This window comes from Nesoenas mayeri, assembly GCF_963082525.1.
Source record: "Nesoenas mayeri genome assembly, chromosome: 5".
Classification (NCBI taxonomy): Eukaryota; Metazoa; Chordata; class Aves; order Columbiformes; family Columbidae; genus Nesoenas; species Nesoenas mayeri.
The window spans coordinates 34,708,393-34,731,875 of NC_137548.1; the positions used below are offsets into that span (position 1 = coordinate 34,708,393).

General features: G+C 33.8%; 1 protein-coding gene across 1 annotated transcript in view; it reads left to right on the forward strand.

The window, feature by feature from the left end:
• RYR3 (ryanodine receptor 3) overlaps nt 1-23,483 on the forward strand; it is a gene marked incomplete at both ends in the record, with an annotated part of 242,982 nt that overhangs the window by 194,937 nt on the left and 24,562 nt on the right. The window contains 17 exons of the mRNA XM_080345568.1: nt 3,890-3,904; nt 6,886-7,056; nt 7,521-7,580; nt 8,619-8,750; nt 9,608-9,720; nt 13,760-13,856; nt 15,431-15,540; nt 16,375-16,426; nt 17,121-17,177; nt 17,455-17,554; nt 17,803-17,882; nt 18,145-18,221; nt 19,766-19,843; nt 20,542-20,657; nt 21,066-21,154; nt 21,762-21,890; nt 22,267-22,371. Of these exons, the coding sequence (XP_080201694.1) occupies nt 3,890-3,904; nt 6,886-7,056; nt 7,521-7,580; nt 8,619-8,750; nt 9,608-9,720; nt 13,760-13,856; nt 15,431-15,540; nt 16,375-16,426; nt 17,121-17,177; nt 17,455-17,554; nt 17,803-17,882; nt 18,145-18,221; nt 19,766-19,843; nt 20,542-20,657; nt 21,066-21,154; nt 21,762-21,890; nt 22,267-22,371 (1,581 nt within the window). The remainder of the gene's footprint in view (nt 1-3,889; nt 3,905-6,885; nt 7,057-7,520; nt 7,581-8,618; nt 8,751-9,607; nt 9,721-13,759; nt 13,857-15,430; nt 15,541-16,374; nt 16,427-17,120; nt 17,178-17,454; nt 17,555-17,802; nt 17,883-18,144; nt 18,222-19,765; nt 19,844-20,541; nt 20,658-21,065; nt 21,155-21,761; nt 21,891-22,266; nt 22,372-23,483) is intronic.

Genomic DNA, 23,483 nt, shown 5'->3' on the forward strand with positions numbered 1-23,483 from the left:
TTCTGCATTAAAATTGGCCAAGAATTAGATGTACTTCTATTTTTTAAAACATGATAGATTAGAATCAGGTGATTGATATTTAATATATATTGTGTCCCACTGCAGTATTGATAGTAGGATAATATGATATGAACACTATCATATTTTAGTCATTCTGGCATGGCAGAAATTACAAAACAAATCTTTACTAAATATAGGTATCCCTCACGCCACTCTGATTTGGATAAAATCAGAAGAATTGAAAGTCAAGAATCTATATGACCCGAATTTGAAAGAATTTTCTTTGGAGATTACATTTTCAAGTGCCTCTTATGTGTATTTAAACTTACAGATATATTATGCATAAATACTTGTGTAAATATATTCATACATAACAGGGATGTAGATGCATATGTGCTTTTCTTCGAATGGGTATACAGTACAGAAAGATTACCTTTTTTTTTTTTTACATGCATATAATTTCTTGTAAGCATATTGATACCAAATCATAGCATTCGATAGCACTGTGCATGGTTATTTTTTTAACAGGAAGAAATAAAAGATTGTATTGTTCATGACAGAATATTTTATTAATATGGTACCATATCTGCAGGAATGATTGCAGAACAGCTGATCACATAGAGAGGCATTTGTTTCATGATGATTAAATGTTGTGGTTTAACCCCAGCCAGCAACTAAGCACCACACAGCTGCTCGCTCACTCTGCTCCTGGTGGGATGGAGGAGAGAATCAGAAAAGTAAAAGTGAGAAAACGCGTGAGTTGAGATAAAGACAGTTTAATAAGCAAAGCAAAACCCGCACATGCAAGCAAAGCCAAGCAAGGGATTCATTCACCATTTCCTATGGGCAGGCAGGTGTTTAGCCATCTCCGGGAAAGCCGGGCTCCATCAGGCATAACAGCTACTTGGGATGACAAATGCCATCACTTCAAATGTCGCCGCCTTCCTTCTACAACCTCCAGCTTTATATACTGAGCATGATGTCAGATGGCATGGTATATCCCTTTGGTCAGTTGAGGTCAGCTGTCATGGCTGTGCCCCATCCCAGCTTCTTGTGCACCTGGCATGGTCAGAGAAGCTGGAAAGTCTTTGACTACTCATCAACAACTAAAACATCAGTGTGTTATCAACGTAATTCTCACTCTAAATCCAAAACACAGCACTGTACCAGGCACTAGGAAGAAAATTAACTCTATCACAGCCAAAACCAGGAGACTTGAATATCATGATACAAATCCATGAGGCATCTTTTAGAAGTGTTGTATTGGTTTCTATATATGGTTTCTAAGCAGGAAACTGATACCATTTCATAATATATAATTCGAGTGCTCTAAAACAGCACGTTCGTTAAAGCATAAATTTAGATCTGAATGGTTTTTGTAAGACTGCGTATTTTAGAATAAACAGGAAATCCTCGAAGTAATTGAGTACCAGGATTTCTTACAAGGTTTGATAGTTATTTGTATCCTCAGAGAATTATCAGTAGAGGACATTACATTAGGGAACATTATATTTATAATTTCTTGCTTTAATATTAGCATTCAGCTCAGGAAGTAGTATGCTAACAGAATAATTAGCACTTTCCTCTTTATCATCAGTTCCTCGTTATTGATATTATTTTTAGTGGAAGCAATCATATCTGGTATTTATGAAGCATAGAAATGTATAGATTAATATGGACATTGGCTATTAACAGTTGGCTCAAGTTTGGGGTCTCTTAAAGAAATAAGGCCCCATACTGATCTGACTCTGCTTAACACACCTGCCTGTCCTACAACCGAGACTTAGCAGTTTTCCTAAGATAAAAATGACTGTGATAGTACTAGCATGTAAGGCATGATATATCATGTATGGAAGGTTCTATATCTTTACATGCCATATGCAGAAAAAATATGCAGAGGATGAAAAATTAGGATCACATTATTTGTCAGTAGCTAATAGCAATGGTGACAAATGATTCATCATTACAATCAATAAATCAAGTACCCATTGTATTTTAAATATACAATATTATTTTGTTAATATTTTCTCAAATAAATGTATTAACAGCTGAGCAAGTCTCTTAATTTTTCTTTTCTAAAAAAATGGCAGCAGATTGCTCGGAGGGGAATGGTAAGTTAGAGAACTTTTAGACTGAGAGAGATTGGTAACTTAGTTTACATTGAAATAATAGATTTGTTATAGAAGTGTTGAAATGGAGAATTTAAACACATTCAGCTGCACTAATCTGTTATTTTTTAACGCTTCATAGCTTTGTTGATGAAATAGCATTTTGATTAAGATGCAATGATGTCCTATGGTGTTGTACAGTTAGTTCGTATAAAAGACTATACATTTGTATGTGCATAATAAATGTGTAGTACATATGTGGACATTTTTTCTGTGTCAGTTTTGGAATCTAAATGAATGTGTGGTTGGATATATAACCTCAGTTGCTAAACACTTGCGTGTTCTACTGAAGTTTTATTTGACTAGCCCTCATTAGGAGGTTTTTTGTATCTATTTTTAAAAGTAATTGGATAGACCTATTATAGAACTTTGAGGCAGTCATAAAATCCAAGTTTGTATTATGAAACAACATTGTGTTTTGTGCCCACTTGTAATACGTAATACATATCATTTACAAATTTACAATAATTAGAGGATTTCTTATTAGTATTTTCTGCCAGACTTTTAGATCTCTCAGACTATTTCAGTTGCATAGAATACCTTTTCTCTAGATATGCTATCGTAAATGATGAGTAGATTTCTTTTATGATCATCTCTAATAAATGAAACATAATTAACATCTTGTCTTTACTTCAGTGTATATCTGCCAAGCCATGTCTGTGCAGCATCTACATATTTCACGCAATTGAAATTGTCAATTAAAATTTACTATTTGTTTGAGTAAGGCATTGAAGGTTCTAAAATGCCTAAGTCTTAACTTGATGATTATTCTTTCTGTCTTTCTCGACTTATAGCTGGTTTACTTCACTATGTGATATAAATATAGTTGTATATAAAAAGATAATTTAATAACAGCTTAGCTTCAACATTTTGAGGATAAATCAAGTATCACAAGAAAACAACGTTAATATTAGACCTACCATAGAAGAGGAGTCTTGTTTGTGTTTATTTTTTTGAGTAACAGTTGAAAAATTTTTGCTGTTTTACCATGACTTCATGGTTTTGTTGTTATCTTCTGAAGACTGACTGACACAATGTGGTGTTGACTCTAGAATACATGTTTATTTATGTGTATTTACGGTTTTAACATAAGAAACACACAAAAACCACAAACTGTTGGTATATGAGAGTTACAGTTGAGTATATTAGTAGTGTTCTCAAAATGGGCACTGCTGAGAGGTATTAGCTTAAGGCAAGTTTTCTCTCAGGCTGTCTTCAAAACAGTAAAGAACTATGCAATGGGAAAAAGTACACCTATAAATGAAAAGCTGCATCTTCACAGTGGTAGTTTGATTTCCATTTCTAAACATACATTTCTCAATCATATTATGGTAGGGGAAAAGAGGTAGAAAGAGCTATTTTGATGAAAATGTCTGGTCCAGACACCTTCCTCCTTTTAGTAATATTGCGAAAAGATGCAATAGTTAGTATATTGATGTGCTGCTTACTAGATATAGTTCCTTATGTACTGAAGCAACAAATGGTAGTGCTGAATGGCAACAGATAAATTCAGAAGTTTTATCATTTAATAAGGATTAAGCTGAATAAGAATTATTTCACTAAGATCTCATTTGATTATACATTCACAGTCTATAATTTGAGCTACAAACTTATAGTATTTTTATTGTCCTAAGCTGAGTAATTTTATTACTAACTTGTAAAATTATCATTTTTTCATCCCTTTTACTCATGTTTTTTCCCTTTATTTTTCTTTCATACAGGCCATGCAAGTAAAGGTACAGGTCAAAGTGCATGATGTGTCTTTGTTTTAGATTTAGAGATGGTCAGGCTCCAGGCATTCTTTTCATTGACCATAGCAGTGGCGTCACAAAGTGAAGGCCCAGGTTCTACCTACTATAAATTATCCCCAAGTTAAAGTGGCAGTATGTGGCCAGAGCACCTGAAATTCCCTTTGGCACTCCCACGTGTTGCTTAATGTGATGATATAGTAAAGTTAGCTTTTGTAATTATTTTAGATCTACATTCTGCCTCTGCTGTCTTTCTGCACTCTGATTTTTTTTTGTTATTATATTGCAGCAGACATTGCAAAAGCAATGCCTAAGTAGAGTAATCAGAAAAATGTATTTGGCTTATGATATTCAACAAAAATGCATGGGAGAATTGTGCTATGACCTATGGCCTGTCTGTAACTAAATTGTAGATTGCATTAGAACCAGTAAGTTTAAATTAGATATAGAGTTCAAATCCTACCTTTTTCCAAAATTAAAAAGACCTTTACTAAAGATTTGAGGTGTGACAAAACTTGGATAATCCTGATTTCTTTTATGTATTTAATGTATTCAGAGTTTTCTTTGTCTTCAGTGAACTATAGTTCCCCTTCCTTTGCATAACTTATATTATCTTTTTAGTATGAATTTCTAAGATAGATGAGTACTTTTTGAACTATGCTGTATTCTTCATTGGTGTTGGAGAACGAACAGCAAAATGGAACATAAAGCCCTTTCACCTTTCCCTTTACCATGTGTGCTGAGAAGCACGCATGATGCTGTGAAAAGTTTTTAATCAGTTAAACCAGAGCAGTTGTGTTAAACTAAAAGACCTGATTTCACGCTTTGCTATTGTCAAATTTCCTCAGGTATATAGAGTAGGAATTAATGAATGCTCTCATTGTGATCTTGGAGAATCAAAAGTTTAAGGAGCACTGGAAATACTAAAAATATTAATTCCATCATCTTAACCAGTTCTAGCTGATTTTTTTAGTACAGCTAAATTATTTATTCTTTTTGATTGTGTATTGAGTTATAATGAATTTACTGGAGAATCTGTAATTCTTTATGTGTTTGTTGAAGATATGTCAAATTGTGTGTATAAGTCCTCACACCAATAAGATCATTATGTGCTGTCAGGCAACCAGATTATTTCATTCCTCTTGTTAAGGTCCTTCTAGTACAGTTAAGTATTTAGGCAAAATCTATTCAATTTAATGCTTTTTATATATGAAATGCATGTATTGTGTTTACTCTTATAGGTGCATATTAGAATTGAAAGAGACATAATTTTATTGTCATTTAGATTTCTGTCCGTGACTCTACTTACACATTTATCAGCAGGACTTGTGAATTCACAGACAGCAGAATTTGATGGCAAAGGCAGAATGGATCTTCTTTTCATGTTTAAAAAATGTTCAGGTTTTAAGCTTCACCTATTTTTTTCATACCTAGTTTATTAATGTCAAATGAAAATAAAGAAAATTGGATGTGTAAAATGTCCTCAAGCATGAAGATAAAGAAAAGTAAACCATTATCTCTTTTTTTCTTTTTTTTTTAATATATCTATTATACATTTAGTTCTTCCCTGTTTAAGATGCATAGTGACGCCACTGGAATGCAGTGATACGTTGTGGGATTTGTTTGTGTCTGCTTTCAATGTAGAGTACAAATAACGTCATTATTACAGCCATTACATCACTGCTACTTCTAAGGCACTTCCAAAAGCAAAGCTTTGAGGCATAGTACTCTCTTGCAATTGTTAGTCCCTTAAGAAAGGAAGCCACATCCATTGTGTATTCCCTCTGACCTTCAAAATGCTCAACATCAGCTATGAACACAGAGATTTACCATCTAGTAGACAGACTTTGCCAAAATCTACCATGGAGTAGAATATGTATGGCTGCCTTTTTTTCTTCAAGTGATTACTCTGATAATAGTGTAGTAATAATTGGTAAATAATTAATTGCAATGGATTCTGATGTATCCTTATGTGGAACTACACAATGTATTACAAAAACAGTAATCACTAAAACTTAATTGACAGAGGGAAAAGGATGTGGAGGGTTAAATGCAAGCATTTGCTATTTTGTAGTGGTGTATAAGCCTGGAGGCCTAGTCCTGAAATCTTATCTTAGGAAAAACTCCCTTTGAGTCTAGTAGGAGTTTAATCTAGGTACAGAATTCAGAACTGGGCTATTTTTATGTTTTTGTTGTTTACCATATGTTCATTAAATATATGGGTCTGTTCTAAAGATTTCGATTTGCTGTCTCATAAATGAAAAGTTGTGTGTGAAATATTGTTGTACAGTGTCTGTTGTAGGAAGATAGGGCAGATGTTATTCTGTTGTGCTGTTCACTTATCTGTCTCTTTTATTTTCCTTTTCCTATTACTCATTATCTCCAAAGATGCAAAAGACTTAATTTTTCTTGCCAGAGTTAGTTGTATTAGCCAAAGCCATAGGGCAGTGCTTTTGTCCGAGGTGCTAATTCGTTGGCATTTTATTGCATTGAATCAAACCCTTTTAGATACTGATATTTTTCAGTTAAGACAAATCAGGCAATATTAATTAATTCATATCCTGGATAACTACCTTTAAGTGAGTTTCTCACAAAAGTGTAAACATTTTGAATCTGTCTCTGTAACACTGAGGACTAATAATGTCCCCTGAGACTGACTCAGCTTTTAATTTCAGGATTGTTTCTGATTTGAGAGGTAAGAACCAGAAAACATTGTTAGATTTATATGTATGAATGGACACAAAAGTATATTACTGCTATTATATTACTGTTATTGCAATTTCTGCATACCAGAAGTGTTCCTTTACATTTCCTAGTCAAGTCTGTACACCCTTGCTCTAATGTGGCATCTTAAATTTACTGTAATACATCAGAAACATAGTTTCGTTGGATCACTAGGGGAAGAGCATGTTGGAAAAGTGTGTGATCAGAGAATTACAGTCATTTACTTTCAATTTTTTTAATCATAGTCTGGTGGACAAGATCAAGAGAGGAAGAAAACGAAACGTAGAGGGGATTTGTACTCCATACAAACATCCTTGATTGTAGCTGCACTTAAAAAGATGCTTCCTATTGGTTTGAATATGTGTACTCCTGGAGATCAAGAGCTCATCTCTTTGGCTAAGAGCAGATACAGCCATGTAAGTGTCTATATGGTAGTCATTCCTAAGGCAAATAAGCAGAACTTTATAAACAGAACTTTGAGGCATAAATAATTAAGCAGTCCATATAATTAAATATATCATTGTACTGTAAGCAATTATAGCTGCTAATTGTGCTTTCACAAGAAAACATGATGTGTATAGACAGCTGCCATCATTTCCATGATATTTTCCATTTTTATACAATGTACGTTTTATATATGGATATTCATTTGGACCAAATTCTGAAATACCATTAGTTAGCTTTAATTCTCTTCAATGTTTAACACATTTTGTGGTCAAAATTAAATAAATTCTTTGTCCTATGCCCTTCTAGTAAATGAAGTACTTTGCAAACAAAAGATATTAAGTTTTAATATTAAAATAATAGCCGTTCTATGTTGTACATGTTCTTATGAGATGGATCATAACCAAAATTGAAAAATACTTCTATCTTTCTACAGAGGGACACTGATGAAGAAGTCAAAGAACATTTACGTAACAACTTACATTTGCAGGAAAAGGTAATATAAGAAAAAATCTTTCTTGAGGATGTTGGTGTGCATTTTTAAAACACAGAAATCACAACTGCTTTGTTTTTCATGATAAGTAAAAAAAAAAAAATAATAAAAAATACCAGATATTGGCAGTTTTAAAGCTATAATTACTTAGAATGAACTTGACCCAAGAAGAAAATAAAATTAAAACTATAGTATATCAGCATCTCTTCTTGAATTTAACTTGCTGTAAGGATTAGACAGTATTTCTACTATATGCATTTTAAAGTGACTACAATAAAATAAGAAGCTTGTGTCATCTTAAGACAAGAGTTTCATAAGTGCATTTATGTTTCTATTATTTATATGCTCAATACACTGTCAAACACAATACCAAAGTGAAGTCCTCGTTATTCTGTAAATAACAGATAATTTAGATCATATCCTACAGTGTTTGAACATAATAGGAGTAGCTGATTTATCTGCCATGGGAGATGACTGGTTGCTATAAATCTGTGCTTACGTAAATTTAAACTGGACAGACTAAGAAATTCTAATGTATTTCCTTCTATTTCTGTCTTGAAAACAACAAGAGTAAAAGCAGAAACAAATGCAACCAAAACCAACCAAACAAAAATCCCCCCTTGGGCTCTAGCTCTTCACCTACTGAAATTCCAGCTTCTTTTATAGCCTCCATATAACAGCTTCCCACTGCTGGTACAGCAGTCCTGCAAGTAGTTAAATTCAATCTGAGTGCTATTAATACATGTGCTTCCTTATTTTTAATGCAGTTAAATGGGATACGGAAGTTGCAGGGTGCTCTATTTGATTTCATGAAATAAAAATACAGAACCTTGCATCAGAATTGAGTTCGGTTACCCAACTGCATACAAAATGTAATGCAATTTTTCTGAGCAGCTAGCAGATGATAATTTTAATTAGAAGCGTACAGATGAAGCGGGATTATGTGTACCATTCCTTGTTATACTATGAGAATAATAGCAGTGGTAGTCAAATTTAGTATCTTAATTCATCAGCTTATATGTGCAATATGTTGGGTTTTAGTCTGATGATCCAGCTGTGAAATGGCAGTTAAATCTGTACAAAGACATTTCGAAGAATGATGAACCTCCTGACCCTGAGAGAAATGTGGAACGTGTGCAGAGGATATCAGCTGCTCTGTATCATCTGGAACAGGTAGAGTTAAATGTCTACACTGTGTTTGTTTTAAAACGGTATGAGGTATTTTCCTTGTTGAGACTTTTTCAGCTTTAGTGAGTGTCATTAATAAAGTTTCCAGATAAAAATTATTTTTCCGTATGCATGCATGTACATACACACGCACATACAAATGTGTAAATATGTGAAGTTTTTAATGTAATGTGTTGAAGTGCCTCAGTTTGGCTTTAGGGGAAACTCAGGATGTGTTTGCCTCTGCAAAACTTTGTGAAAAGTCACAAGAATAGTATACAAATCATAAACATGGTGTAGCTAAAAACTCTATAATTTTAGAAAGAGATGTTTGCACTTACTTTCAATATACTGTTTTTAGCCTGTCTCCTATTTCTGCACCTGAGGATGCTGTAGCAACTTTTGAATCTATTGCCTGCTCATTCAAATGATACAATTTAAATGCCAAAAGGTGTTTGTACACTTCCCACATAAAGTTAATCCACCTCATTCACAAGTACTGTAGCACAGAAATTCATTCACACGAGCAATTACATATATATAGTTAGAAGCAGGCAAAATAACCATTTTGGAATTTTACAATGGAGTCCCATATGAGATACTCTTCCATCTCGAGCTTTTCTGTATAAACTGAGAGGTATTATATGTAAGGCCCCAAGTATTTTTTCTTATTCATTTAAAAACAAAAACAAACAAACAAAAAAGAGAAAAACAAAACAATAACTTTTTTTTTTTTTTTAGATAATAGGGAGTGTTTGTAACAATTTCTATTTTGCTAACTACATTAACCACTTGCTAAAAATAAAATCTTGAATAGAAGTTGAGAGTTTCCACTGTATCTACTAGAAGATATTTTCCCATAGGTTGAACAACCACTGAGATCAAAGAAAGCTGTTTGGCACAAACTCCTATCAAAACAACGCAAAAGGGCTGTTGTTGCATGTTTCAGAATGGCACCATTATACAACTTGCCAAGGTAAATGGCTTAAGTGTTTATTTTTTTCTAACTTTTGTTTACATTCCTGAGTGCAAGTATTGCTTGTGTGTACACCTACAAGTTTGTTCATTGTTAGGCCTATGTAATTTTGCTTGAGACAGAAGAGTTGGTTATAAGCTATTCCTCACAGTAGCAAAATACTTGTCTCATGACAAATAACCAGAGTGGGACAAGACAATAGGAATTACACGGCTTCAAAATGAAAATGCTTCATTTTTGTCAGCTGCTACTCTGCACAGCTCTTCAAGTTATCTGTGAAAATTAAAAGTTGCTGTTTCTGTCCCTTTTTGCCTCTGATTGGTTGCAATTGTATCCTTGTCCCTTTCCCCTTCCCTTTTCCCTTCCACTTCTCTTTCCCCTTCCCTTTTCCCTCCCCCCTCCCCCTCCCCCCCCTCCCCCTTCTCTCTTTCTTCTCTCTTTCTTCTCTCTTTCTTCTCTCTTTCTTCTCTCTTTCTTCTCTCTTTCTTCTCTCTTTCTTCTCTCTTTTTTTTTTTTTTTGTTAAAGATTTGTGTGGCTAGTCCTCTCCTATTGCATGAACGCTTCATGCTCTTTAGCTTTTCTGAGGCAATATTTAGCTCCTACATCAGAATGTTATTAATATATGCATTAAAGTGGCTGTTGGGGCAGAGCAGTGCAGAATGATATTTTGGACTTGTGTGTTGCTCTGCTTCTTACTCTAGTTGAATGTAGATACACAGTCTGAGAAAAATTGCATCCTGTGCCTGGATCCATCTACTACTTTAAACAGAATATTAAGACCGTGCAGCATTGGGGTCATTTCCGTTACCCTCTTCCTTCTCAACAAATCTGCCTTTTATTCAGATACAGCATAAGCTCTTTAATTAAATTTGCTTCTCACCTTCTTCTGCATGTGTTCACCTTTTGTGATTAATATTTTTGTTCAAAGATTGTTTGCAAAGTATTTAACAGATGAGTTGCATTGCATTTTTAAATGCCTTTATTAAAGCCAGCCTACATGCTTGAGGTTGCCTAGCTGAGGTCTGTAGCTGTGCCACTAACATATTGGAAGAATGTTAGGTTTGCACAAGACAAAAAGTAAAAAGCACACATCCTTCCTTTACAAAATGTAGTAGTTCTAGACTATAACAACTTTTCTGAGTTGTCACACTACCACCAGAAAATCTTTGAAGAACCAGAGAAATGAAAAGGTATAAGTACAACATAAGAAAAAAAAAAAAAAAACTGGCTAGTATAAACTATTTCATCTTCAAGAATTGTGTTTGGAGAAACAAGAGGAAGTGGTATGAATAAAACACATTTCAGTATTACCTTTTTGTGAGCATTTTTTGCTACTAGTGTTCTGGATTTGTGAATTCTTAAGATCATTGAAATATGTATGAACACCCAAATGACAAAAATGGTTCATCTTATCTTTGCCTTCAAAAAACCCACTTCTATTTATTATTTTTGAGGTTGATGGAACACTTGCCAAAAGGCAAAATGGGTTATGAATCTGTATTTTCGTTTTCAAGAAAATATGGAGTAATATACATTGAAGTAAAATGTTTTCATTATCTGTAATTTTCATTACAAACTTTCCTATGTTAAAAAGATTGAGGTTGGTTCTTCTCAAACTTCATGGTAGATTTTGTGGTGGAGTTTTCTCCTAATTTAAATATGAACATGAGGCAAATCTGTCCAGTTATTTTGTCTTGTAGATTCTAAAAATAAACTGTCATAAAACTATTTTAGCCAATTCATTGTGATGTCTGCACTTCAAAACAGGCAAGAGGGAAAAAACACTTTGGATGTAGAATCATAAAATCATACAATGGTTTGGGTTGGAAGGGACCTTTAAAGGTCACCTGGTCCAAACCCCCTGCAACGAGCAGGAACTTCTAGGTAGGTATATTGCTCAATTGATAAGTGCAGAACAAAGTTTTCAAATTCATTAGTTTATAGACACTTTTTTTTTTGTCTGGATAAATCACAGTATTCTGACAGGAAAATGAGGCTTGCACTATTATGCACCTATAACTATCTCTGTCATTCAAACTGATTATGTTGTTAAGACATTTCTGAACCCTAGGGAGATCATTTCAAGTGGGGTATGATTAACTCCAGGAGTTATGCAAATCCTTTTAACCAGAGTTTCAAATGCAACTCTACTGATCTTGTTTATTTCCTCGTTTTAGTTGCAGCTTTATACTGGGAGTGGTAGTTCTAAAATTGATGCTAAAATCAATTAACCTAAAGGGCAGTAAGCAAACATGGTGGTACCCTTTCATTTATCCTAGAGAAGACTGAATCTCCACTCTTCAAAAATTTTCTGGAGATTTAGGTGTTTTTTCATATGGTTTATTCTCATATTTTTAATCTATTTTTCTTCAAAATACATTCTTATATGTATCAGTTTTTAGGACTTCCAGTAAGGTATTTCAGGAACTGAAATGTCTATTGATGTGCAAGTGTTTGTTAAATCATAGAAAAAATACTTTAACTTCAACTGTAAATATTACAAGTACTCCCTTTTCTGAGAAATGCCTGGACATACAGAAGAAATAGTTGTATTTTAAAATATTTTTATTTTTCAAGGAAAAAAAAATCAGTTAAATTAGGAAATACTAATTCTTCATGTTCTGTGTTTAATGAATGCACACGGCTTTGAAAATGTCTTAAGTGATAAATGTCTTCTCTGAGATGTGTGTATTTATGTTTGATGTTTTAAAGAAATTAATCTGAAATTATTTGTCTTATTGGCTGTCATCTGGATATGCCCATAGATACAGCGATGTTGTACGTGGGATTTTTCATACACAGTTTACAAATACATTCTTTCTGACTACTTTATTGAATTTAATTTGTGCCTTTCTTCAATGAAAACCTATATGCTTTTCTTCAGACACAAAATTAGCAATTTCTTCCTGAGCACCTTTCAACGTGTTTGGCTGGAAAAAGTACATGAAAAAACTCAGTATGACAGGCTTATACTCAAGTTAACGGTAATGTAACTTGTGGAGAGCCTCTTCCTTATGCGCACACTATTCCTTCCCAGCCATGATCTGATATTATCATAAAACATGACTTTGTACAATTTTTCAGAGGAGATTCTGATTGGTCAGTTTTTGAAATTTGGTAATAAAATGGCACCAGTGCCAGCAGGAGAGCCTAGAAGGCTGGCTCAATAGCTATTCCATTATAAAATAACAATTCATGTGCACAATGTATTTAAACAAGTCATAGTATATACAGCAACCTTGTGTAATTTTTTTACTGGTGCAGGACAAAAGTAAATGAAAAGGCCACATGAAACAACCTTTGTAACTTCATGTAGTGCATCTCAAAACAAAATTTTCCCCCAATGGTTTGACCACTTTTATGTGTAGTCTTATTGCCATGAGGTGTATTTTCTGTGGAAAGTTAAAACAATGAATACTGTATAGTAGTAATTAATATGCCTAAGAGTGTTCTAAAAATGGTCATTTTCTAGAGCAGGTTTTGTCTACTTCTAATCCAGCTTCTTTGAAGACGCATTAATACTGCCCTGATTTTGAACTGAAAGCAAAGAAGCCGAGGCTAGCATTCTCTGTGTGGAAGAAGGCAATGATTGTCTGCAGATAAGATGCTGGAAAGCACTTGAAAATCATTTTGGTGTTGATGACCAACTTCTGCTGTCTCAATGTCATAAATCTAGTAAACTAGATTTACATCTCATATGTGTTAATCCTACCCACTCATTCTCAGTCTGTTCAAGTATATGCTTTTCCTACACTTGCATTAAGGTTCTAGTACTGCATTTTCACATATAATTTATATTAGCACTCACAAAGCCTTCTAAACAAAAAATAATGTACACATATGTGTAAAAAAAAAAAAGTACGCATGTTCAAAAGCACATGCAGATTTGTCACTGAATGTTATGTTTTGCATTTTGTTTCACTGACCAATCAGAGGATCAGAATTGTACAAATATGTATCCTTACTAATCATTAACCACCTGAGCTGTTATACGATGTTCCGTTACCCCTCTTGATCTCCCTTTCACAACCCCCCCAGGCACCGTTCTATTAACCTCTTCCTCCATGGCTATCAGAACTATTGGATAGAAACAGAGGAATATTCATTTGAGGAGAAACTAGTTCAAGATTTGGCTGTAAGTACTGACATAATTGGGCAGATTTTTCAGTGCCCACTTCAGTGTATATTTTATGTATCCATTATAACCTATATTTAATTTCTTTGTACTGTATGCATATGCATAAACTTATGAAACATTAATCCTTATGCTTCAGGGCATAAGGTCATTTTCTGCTGTGGTCAAAAAGGCATTAATCCTGTGATGTGCATTAAGGTGGTCTATGCTTTCAGACGAACTATCTGATACTCATTCTTGGGATGATAAATGGATTAGATGAACTGTCAGACTATTTTTGTCATTACGGTAATTCCTATGTTCCTACATTTTATCTACTGGATTTTTAAAGCTTGACACAATTGATCCTTTTCCCCTCTTTAAATTTTTTGTTGATGCATAATATTTAATTTTAACATTTTCAGCTTTGAAACAAATTAATTTTGCTGTTTTCTTGTTGATACATCATAAGGAGAAGTAAATATATGCAGCCATATTCAGCAAAAATTTAGTTTACATGTGTACTTGATAAAAGTGATTGGTTAACTTCAGCATTTGTTAAGGAATATTAATTCAGAAAGACTACTGCTTTTGCTCTTCCCTCTTTGTAGTTAGTTTGTCTAAAATACTTCCAAGCGGCCTATCTCCATAGCATGTAAACACAATGAAAATGAATATATAGCTTCGTGGATCATATGAAGATGTATCAGGAGATGGTTCAGTGTTAGCAAAACCAGTCATGTTGTGTGTTTTAAAGACCCAGTGGTATAGAAGGTTGTATGATTTTTTGTAATTACAGCTAATATATTCTGCTCATACTCTGGAGAATTATATGGTCACAGTCTTCATTTGATTTTGTTGCTGCTTTGTAAAGAAAGGTATGAGGCCATTAATCAACACAGTGATTACAATTCTATCAGATTTACTGGAGAAGTAAATTGAACTTCTGTAATTACAACGGTTACTATAATTACAACAATTCTACAATAATTACAAACCCTACAAAGGAGTGATAATACAGCTAAGGTAGATGTGATACACTGCTCTGTTGACAGTGCTGGCTATGTTATATTTCAAACTGCCAAAAAATATTTGAAGTTGACAATAAGAGCAGTCATTAACATTTCCTAAATAAAGGTTACCTAGAAATTACATGCAAAAGTGTTGTAGCAAACAGTAGTCTGAATAAGATGTATCTGATTATATTATTAAAAACATTTCAATTTACCAGTAGTTCTCCTGGTAAAAATTGAGCTGGGAATTTCTTTCATTTCTAGTCCACTGGAAATGCATAATTTCTGCTGAATAAGGCTTTCCTAAGATTTTTGCTGTCTCATTCTCAATACCTTGCAAGTGCAAAACTTCTAATGTTTCTATCAAATATGAATAACAACCAGATAATTTAACTTTTTCTGAGTCATGCAGGCACATAATGTTGTGGGGTATGCTGTAAGTGTTGAATAAGAGGAATACTGGAAGTTAATACAAATTGGACAGAATAAAATTACTTAAATTCATTCCTAAGCTTAATTACAGATTTTTTTTTCTTACTTGTGAAGCTTAATTTGTATATTCTGATGTAAATCTTGAGACAGACACCTCCAAAAAAAGATGAAGAGGAAGAGGAAGAGACCGAGAAAAAACATCCTGATCCACTTCATCAGATCATTCTCTATTTCAGTCGCACTGCTCTCACAGAGAGAAGGTAAAAAGACCTGTGTTGAAAATCACATCAAGTAAAAGCAAACAGTAATTGAATTTCTAATACCATTACAGAAGTGATTTAACACAACTGCAGTTCACTATTGTGCATGGTGAATACTTTTTTGCCTCTCAGTTTCATTATTAAAACTCAGCATAACCTTTATATTAAGACAAATATTAATTGCTTTTGACATTTTAAAAGTTTAGTAAATATCCAGGGCAGAAATAACTTAGCATAAATTCTCATAGAAACAGAAAGTTTATAGGAACTGCTGGTTCATTCAGAGTACCCTCCCCTGGTCTCTGCTGCTAATAGATGTGTGTCTTTGTTGTTGGTATTCATTACATTTTATTCAGTGTGTCAGAAACGGTTTCAACGATGATTAGCATGAATCTCTTTCAGTATAATTTTCTGTGTCAAATTTAGGCTGTTGATATGAACAGGTATTTTGTATGAGTACTCCAGTGCTTCATATACTTTTTCTGTATGACTAACATAATCTTGCCATCTAACAGTTATAGTTATTCTGACTTATATTTCTGTAATACTTTTCTGCACCTGCAACTGCCAGTGATGCTTACTTATCCAACATGATTAAGTTGAATATCCAAATATGCCTCTTAGTTGTTTAATTAAAAATCTTACAGAGTCTTTGTTTGAGATAAGAAAATACATTTATAATACGACTTCCAAGTGAAATAGCATTTCAATTAGACATATGTATCTACTTTAATAAAATACCCATTAATAAAAATGGTATTCAAGTATTAGGAGTATGACACCTTTTTATTACTACATCGTAAAATAATTTTAAATATTTTTTTAATCTTATAGCAAACTAGAAGATGATCCTTTATATATTGCCTATTCCGCCATGATGGCAAAGGTAAATATATCATTTCAAGCTCCATCCCTCTCTCCGCTCAGGTATTTCCTATTCACTTTAGATTATTTTCAAACATTTTGCTTCTGTTTCTCACATGGACTGCTTGATACTAGTAATTTCTATATTTGAATGAAGCAAATGTCGTTTCAAGTTATGTATATATAATGAGAAATTCCCTACTTTAAAATAGTGTTAAAAAATTCCAGGAGGTGAAATCCTGTTGACATGACTTGACCCTTTGTTTTGTACAGGACTAATTCATGAGCAGTCTTACCAATATTAGTTATCTTTATTCTTTGGGTAATTATTTTGGAGATAATATTTAAAGCCTGTCAAAACTGAGCTGACAATCAGTTTCTGCAGCTTATTGATTACAGCTGACACATGTGAGAAGAGTTTGGCTGTGAAGTCAAGTACTATGGATATAAATAGAGAGATGACACAAGAACACATAGCCTGCAGTTACAGGGTGTATATGTAGTTGAATGAATACCCTGAAGCACTCATACATTAGGGAATATCACCTTCTTAGTGTGCATGGGCACAAATATTTACAAGTACAGGGATTTCAAATCTTCTTAATGCCTTGTTGAAAAAAATTATTTGGTTATTTTTGTAGAGATACTATAATTAAAATAGGCATTATGTCTCATAATAAGCAAAATCTTGTGTTTTCTGCGTCTAACATAAAAAGAGCTGTCAGGAAGAAGAAGAAGAAGAGGAAGAAGAAGAAAAGGAAAAGACATTTGAGGTAAGAGATTAAATAACATTTCTTTCTCATCACCTAATGAGCAAGTGTTTAAAACATGTCCACTAGAATAAACGCAAGAATATCATAGTATGTTTTGAGCTGGTTTACTAGGTTATTCATGTAAAAGAAAGATGGTGTGTTTTGGAAGTTTTGGTATCAAACAACATGTGGATAATGTAGGGAGATGGCTTTCAACAACTTCGGATTTCTCATCTTCCTATTTTTCATGAACCAGTTCCAGTCTGTATTCTGTTCTTATTTTTGTTCCCAAACACAGGAGAAAGAAATGGAAAAACAGAGAACTCTCTATCAGCAAGCTCGCTTACATGATCGTGGAGCTGCTGAGATGGTCCTTCAGATGATTAGTGCAAGCCAAGGTAATGTTCTGTGAAATATTAAAATTATACGTGCTATACACATATCTTATGTATAATGCCATGCATGTATCTGTAGTGTATTATGTCATTATATTTATGATACATAAATCTTACCTAATTTGTATGTGGTAAACAATAAGGCAAAATAAATGTCAATAACAACCATATTAGGTAACGTTTCCAGACTACTTTTCTGATTAAATTGTTCATAATTCCAAGTTTTAATGACTGTACCCTTGTTTTGACAGGTCATACAGGACCCATGGTTATTGAAACACTAAAACTTGGTATTGCTATTCTAAATGGTGGGAATACCGTAGTTCAGCAGGTAATGCTTTTCTAACTACTGTGAGTCTTACCTTTGTAAAGGAGGCAAATAATTTTGAGAACTTTAGTGTTCTGTCATGTTTTTATTTTAGTGCCTTTAATTGTAAGCTAAATAGTGAAGAAATAGCAGGGTATTTTTGGTACAATACTAATGATGATAGTGCTTGCCAGTGATTTGCAATTCATATGGTAATTCAGGAAGCTGTAATTCACATTATTTTAATATAGAGGTTTTTTTAAAAAAAAAAATGTATATCTTCTAGAAAATGCTAGACTACCTGAAGGAGAAAAAGGATGCTGGATTTTTTCAGAGTCTCTCTGGCTTGATGCAGTCATGCAGGTAAAAGCACAAATCGTATTATTACAGTTTTGAGTTTGATTCAGGTTGGTGGCTTATTGCTCAGTGCACGTCAATTTGTTTGATTTAAATTAGAGATTGTAGAACTATTGTGGGGAATTTTTGTGAATCAGAGGAATAGTATGTTAATCTTCTACAGTATTGTTCCAAAGGAGAAAATAAAGCCAAGACTATATATGCATTTGAATGTTTAGTTTGGAAAGGCAGAAAAGTAAAATGTAATGGCTCCTTTACCGGTCCCAGATCCCTCTGGGATCTGAGGTTTCTGTCTCGGTGGTTCTAAGGATAGAGAAAAGCTGCCACTGAAGGAGAGACAGGCCAGTGGAGCTTTGCTAAGATTTCAGTTTCTCCACACCTTTGACTCTTAGTCTGAATCCTCTGCATATGTATCAGATTTGTTAGAGATGGGACGTGGCTGCTGAGACTAGATTAGTCCATTCCCTTGAGAAACCAGAAGTTCACATTAGTTAAGGAAAAGGACTCCCATAAAGAAGGTGGAAAACTGTTGTGGTGTCTGATTACTCTTATGGTAGACAACCTCCTTTTCTCAGCCTTTCAGAGCAACAGAACGATTCTAAAGCAGTAGACTGGGAATTAGAAGTAGTGAAGCTGTATGATGACAGGCAAAAATGTGGAAGAAATGGTGACCTACACTGCAGAAATTATTACTGAGTAGTTGCGGCCTAATTAAATAGCATCTATCTTGTAATTTTCTATTTATTTAGAACAGTTTAGCAAGGACTTGCAGTGATGATATTACCAATTGTGTGGTTTTGATAAAATGACTTGAACATTGTCAAGGGAATGAAAATTATGGTTTAAAAATGTTTTTTGTTTTAATAATGTAGATAGCAGAATATGTGACAGAATTGCTGTTTAACTGGAAAAAAATAGTTAATGATAGAATGTTATTTGGACTTCTCGAAGGAAAATATTCTGACTGGATAGTGAAAAGAATCATCATCTGCTATTCCGAGTGCTGGGCTATGCTACGTTAGCAAAAGGAAATTCAGATATCAGTGTATTTTGAAATTGGAAGATATGGAATCTCTGATTCTATGTATGTCTTCTGAATATGCAATCAGACATTCCATATGTCTTCTGAATAACATAATAATACATAATATATACAGGAACAATATAATAGAAATAATAGTGATAGCTTAGTGGAAAACAGTCACTGAAAAATATCTGCAGTAATGTCCTTTTGGCGGGCAAGTTTAAGTCAATATAAAGACCAACATTTCAGGTTCCTTTTCAGTTTTCATTTATATATGAAACCATGGATGATATCATTGGAAGTGAAGTTGGGTAACTAGTGAGACCTGACCTGAAACTCATTTCAGAAATGGACACTGGACCTTATTTTTGTCCCAAGCACTTTTATGTAATATTCGTATTAAATATAATATGAGGCAATGAATGTCACAATAGGTCAAGACTAGTAGTTGAAGGCCTCCAGACTTTTCCTAGAAGAAAATAACTTTTTCCCGTTTGTTTTGTTTTTATTTTTTTTTCAATATAAGTGTTCTTGACTTGAATGCATTTGAGAGACAAAATAAAGCAGAAGGCCTGGGAATGGTGACTGAAGAAGGAACTCGTAAGTAGAATGAAATTGTTTCCAGTAGTGCTTAAAACATTATTTGTGCTTCCTTCTTTAACTAGAACTGTTATTTACTGTGGCTTGAGGTTTCTGTTGAAAAACTTACTCTAAGTAATTCTAGCCTTTGAGTTCTGAATATGCTTTTTATTTACAAAATCTTTAGCAATGATTTTTAAGAAAAACATTGTAACTCCCAGTATTCTTATCCTGTATTCTTGTTATTTTTCTTTGATCCACAGTCATCGTTCGTGAGCGTGGTATGTTTGGGTTTACAGTTTTTGATACTATTGTTGCAAAAATGTGTTGCAAATACTGAGAGAAACCTTTAATTGCATCTTCCCTGATATCTTTAGGTTTAGCTTTATGGTCTGCAGCAGGTTGTGTGTTTGGCTTGGATAAACAGTTTGATGCTTATTAAAGAATATATTTAAGGCATGATTTTAGCATTTTAGCTATGACTAACCATTTACTTATTAGATATATATCCTGTTGCTTTCTTTTTTTTTTTTTTTTTAGCCATGGATGCATTGGAGTGCTAAATATCTTGGCTTTGCTTTTTCTGTCTCAATTTTTTCTTTTCATTAGTATCAGTCTGTTTCTTTAAATTGCTTTAATGCTTTTATAATACTGTTTTTTATTAGAATTCCAGTTTTAAAGGTTGCTGTAAGATTATGTGTTCTCCATATTTAATCATAACAGTTGTCACATAATAATTGTATTTATATATTTTAAAGGTGAAAAAGTGTTGCAACATGATGAATTTACTCGTGATCTATTTAGATTTTTACAACTGCTCTGTGAAGGGCACAACAATGGTAAGTGAACAATTAATTTTGAGGAAAATGTGTGATGAGTCTGTTCTTAAACACAGTTGAATAGAACTGATTCTAATGTGTTTGTTTTTTCCTCTAATCCATTTAGTTTCTGAGGGAAACTGGCATGTCAACAATTTGAATTGCAGAGTTCAGTTTGAATTTTTAAGTTTTAATGTGATTTCAGTTTTTATGCCAATCGTAAACCTGTTGCAAGTCATGTGGGTAGCAATTCTTCAGTTGTATTTACATTATGATCTACTGTAGTTCAGTTTCCACCACACAAACATCTGGACCCAACAGGGTACTTAAAAAGAATGTGTCCTTCGTGTCTCCATGAAAATATGAGAGTAACCTTGTAATTTTTATTCCAATATATACTAACCAAGCACAAACCACTTCTTATTTCAGATTTTCAAAATTACCTACGTACTCAGATGGGCAACACCACAACAGTGAATATTATCATTAGTACAGTTGACTATCTCTTGCGTCTTCAGGTGAGGAAAACCCAGCAAAATGGAGTACAACATATTCGCCTCTCCTTCTTTTTTATAAATTCACATTTTACTGGAATCAAATGTGAAAATCCTCTCTTCAGAGCCATCTAAAATAAAGAATTCTGATTTAATTTATTTCATCTTTTCTTTCCTTGTAAAATAGATGACTTTTCAGAATTCTATGTGAAACCAGATTTGTTAATTTATTTCATCGGTCATTTCTTCAAGGAGCATAGATAAAAAATGCAAAAAAGTTGTTGTCATGAGAAACAGATTGTCACAGAAATACTAAATTTCATCTTCTGCTGATTCAACTTTTGACGATACAAATCTAAGCAGCAAATACAGGGTGTTTCAAAAAGATGGACTCAATTTGAAATCACTATATATTAATTCAGCTATCATCTCAATGTTGTGTGTACAGTAGGTGGGGAGAACGTAGAGCATTTATGAAAAGATTACTAAAACTTGATAACTCATTAAACCATTTGTAAGTTTTCATGGAATTGTAACATGTTGCCATCATGAAACTGGGTCCATTTTTTGAAACAACCTGTATTGCATACAGAATCCACAATTAGAAAATATAATGTTGTTTTTTTCTCAGGAATCAATCAGTGACTTCTATTGGTACTATTCCGGAAAGGATGTCATCGATGAATCAGGACAACGTAACTTCTCCAAAGCTTTGGCTGTCACAAAACAAATATTCAACTCCCTTACAGAATATATTCAGGTAAACAAAAGCTTTTACTCAAGGTACTAAAAGCGAAGTTGTGTGATTGCATGGCTTGATCATGTCCTATTGTATATTTGTAAATACTTTGGGTTTATTTTTCTTCATTTTGATAAAGTTACATGTAATCACAGGATCAGTGTAAAGTTAATACTGAAACGTGTGATTGGCCACATATTTAACATGATATGATCTTGTATTTATGCACTGGCTGCAAAAGAAATCTTGGAAAGCTTTCTCATATAGCTTCATGGAAGCCTAATGTTTCTTTTTTTATTTTTTCAGGGTGAAATCTTAGGAAAGGAAGGGGTTTTTTGTGTCTTGTGTGTGTTTGTTTGTTTTATATAAATAAAAAATGTGTTTTTCTTATTTTTAGGGCCCTTGCATAGGTAATCAACAGAGTTTGGCTCATAGTAGGCTGTGGGATGCGGTTGTTGGCTTTCTTCATGTCTTTGCCAATATGCAAATGAAACTTTCACAGGTATTTTCAGTAGTCATGCAATCCTTCTTTGCATCTGCTTATAAATTACAGTCAAGTGAATGTTGAAAGCTGTAAAGCAGTTAATATGCTGATTCCCGTCAGTTGTACATGAGCCTGTTGTAATGTAGAGGTCCAACACTGAATCTCAGGACTAGCATCTTCATATCACTCCTTTTAGGATTAATCATCGCTGTGCACTCACCTTTTCTAATATCAAACTCTCTGTTTCCAACTCAGTTATACCTTTCTGATAACGAAGGCAGCAGTTTGGTCATTTCCTCACTGTTGCAAAAACCTGATGACGTATCAGAGCTGAAGCACCATTAAAAGCATGGATCCCATGCTACAGCTGCATAGGGCAAAAGAAAAGCCGGGAAAGATTCAAAGAGGAAGGGAATGTGACAGTCAGTTAATTCATCACAGCCACTGAGCAGGAGGGCAGCAGGCAGCGTTCATGTCCCCATGCAGGGCATTGTGTGGTCCCTCCCCTCCTCACACTTTCAGACTTCACTGTTCTTTTGCTTAACATAGCCGTGCACTCAAGGCACTAGACATAGAATGTAAGAGTGCAGAGTCATTGCCTCCCTGTTATTCAGTGTCTCTGCTACCCTCTGACTTGCTCATAAGATTTCTTCCCATCCTACAGGAGCATATCAGAAATTTGAGGATAATTAATAGTTTTTATGTGCTTAATGTTAGTCACAAATCCATGTTAGACTTACCACATTCTGTAGTTAAACTAAACAGTTGTAGTTCTATTTGAGCAATAACGCATTATGCTGTTAAATATTCCCCATGAAGTGAGAAAGCATGGATTCTTTCTGAGATGAATGTTGCCAGATCTGTGGAGTAGCCAATTTTGTGAGTTTCTGCTGTCCCTATCTGCACTTCGGTACTCCTTAATGCTTTATTAAAGCCCATCTTTATGGTATTAATATCTCTGCTGTAGTAAGTTACCCTCATATTTTATGAGATTTCTGATAGAAATCATAATAAAATGACAATGAAATGTTGCTGAAGAATGTGAACTACATTTAGATGACCGTCTTGCATACTTTTTCTAAATGTGTTTAATTTTCTGGATGAATACAAGGTGTTTTTTTTGTTTCAAT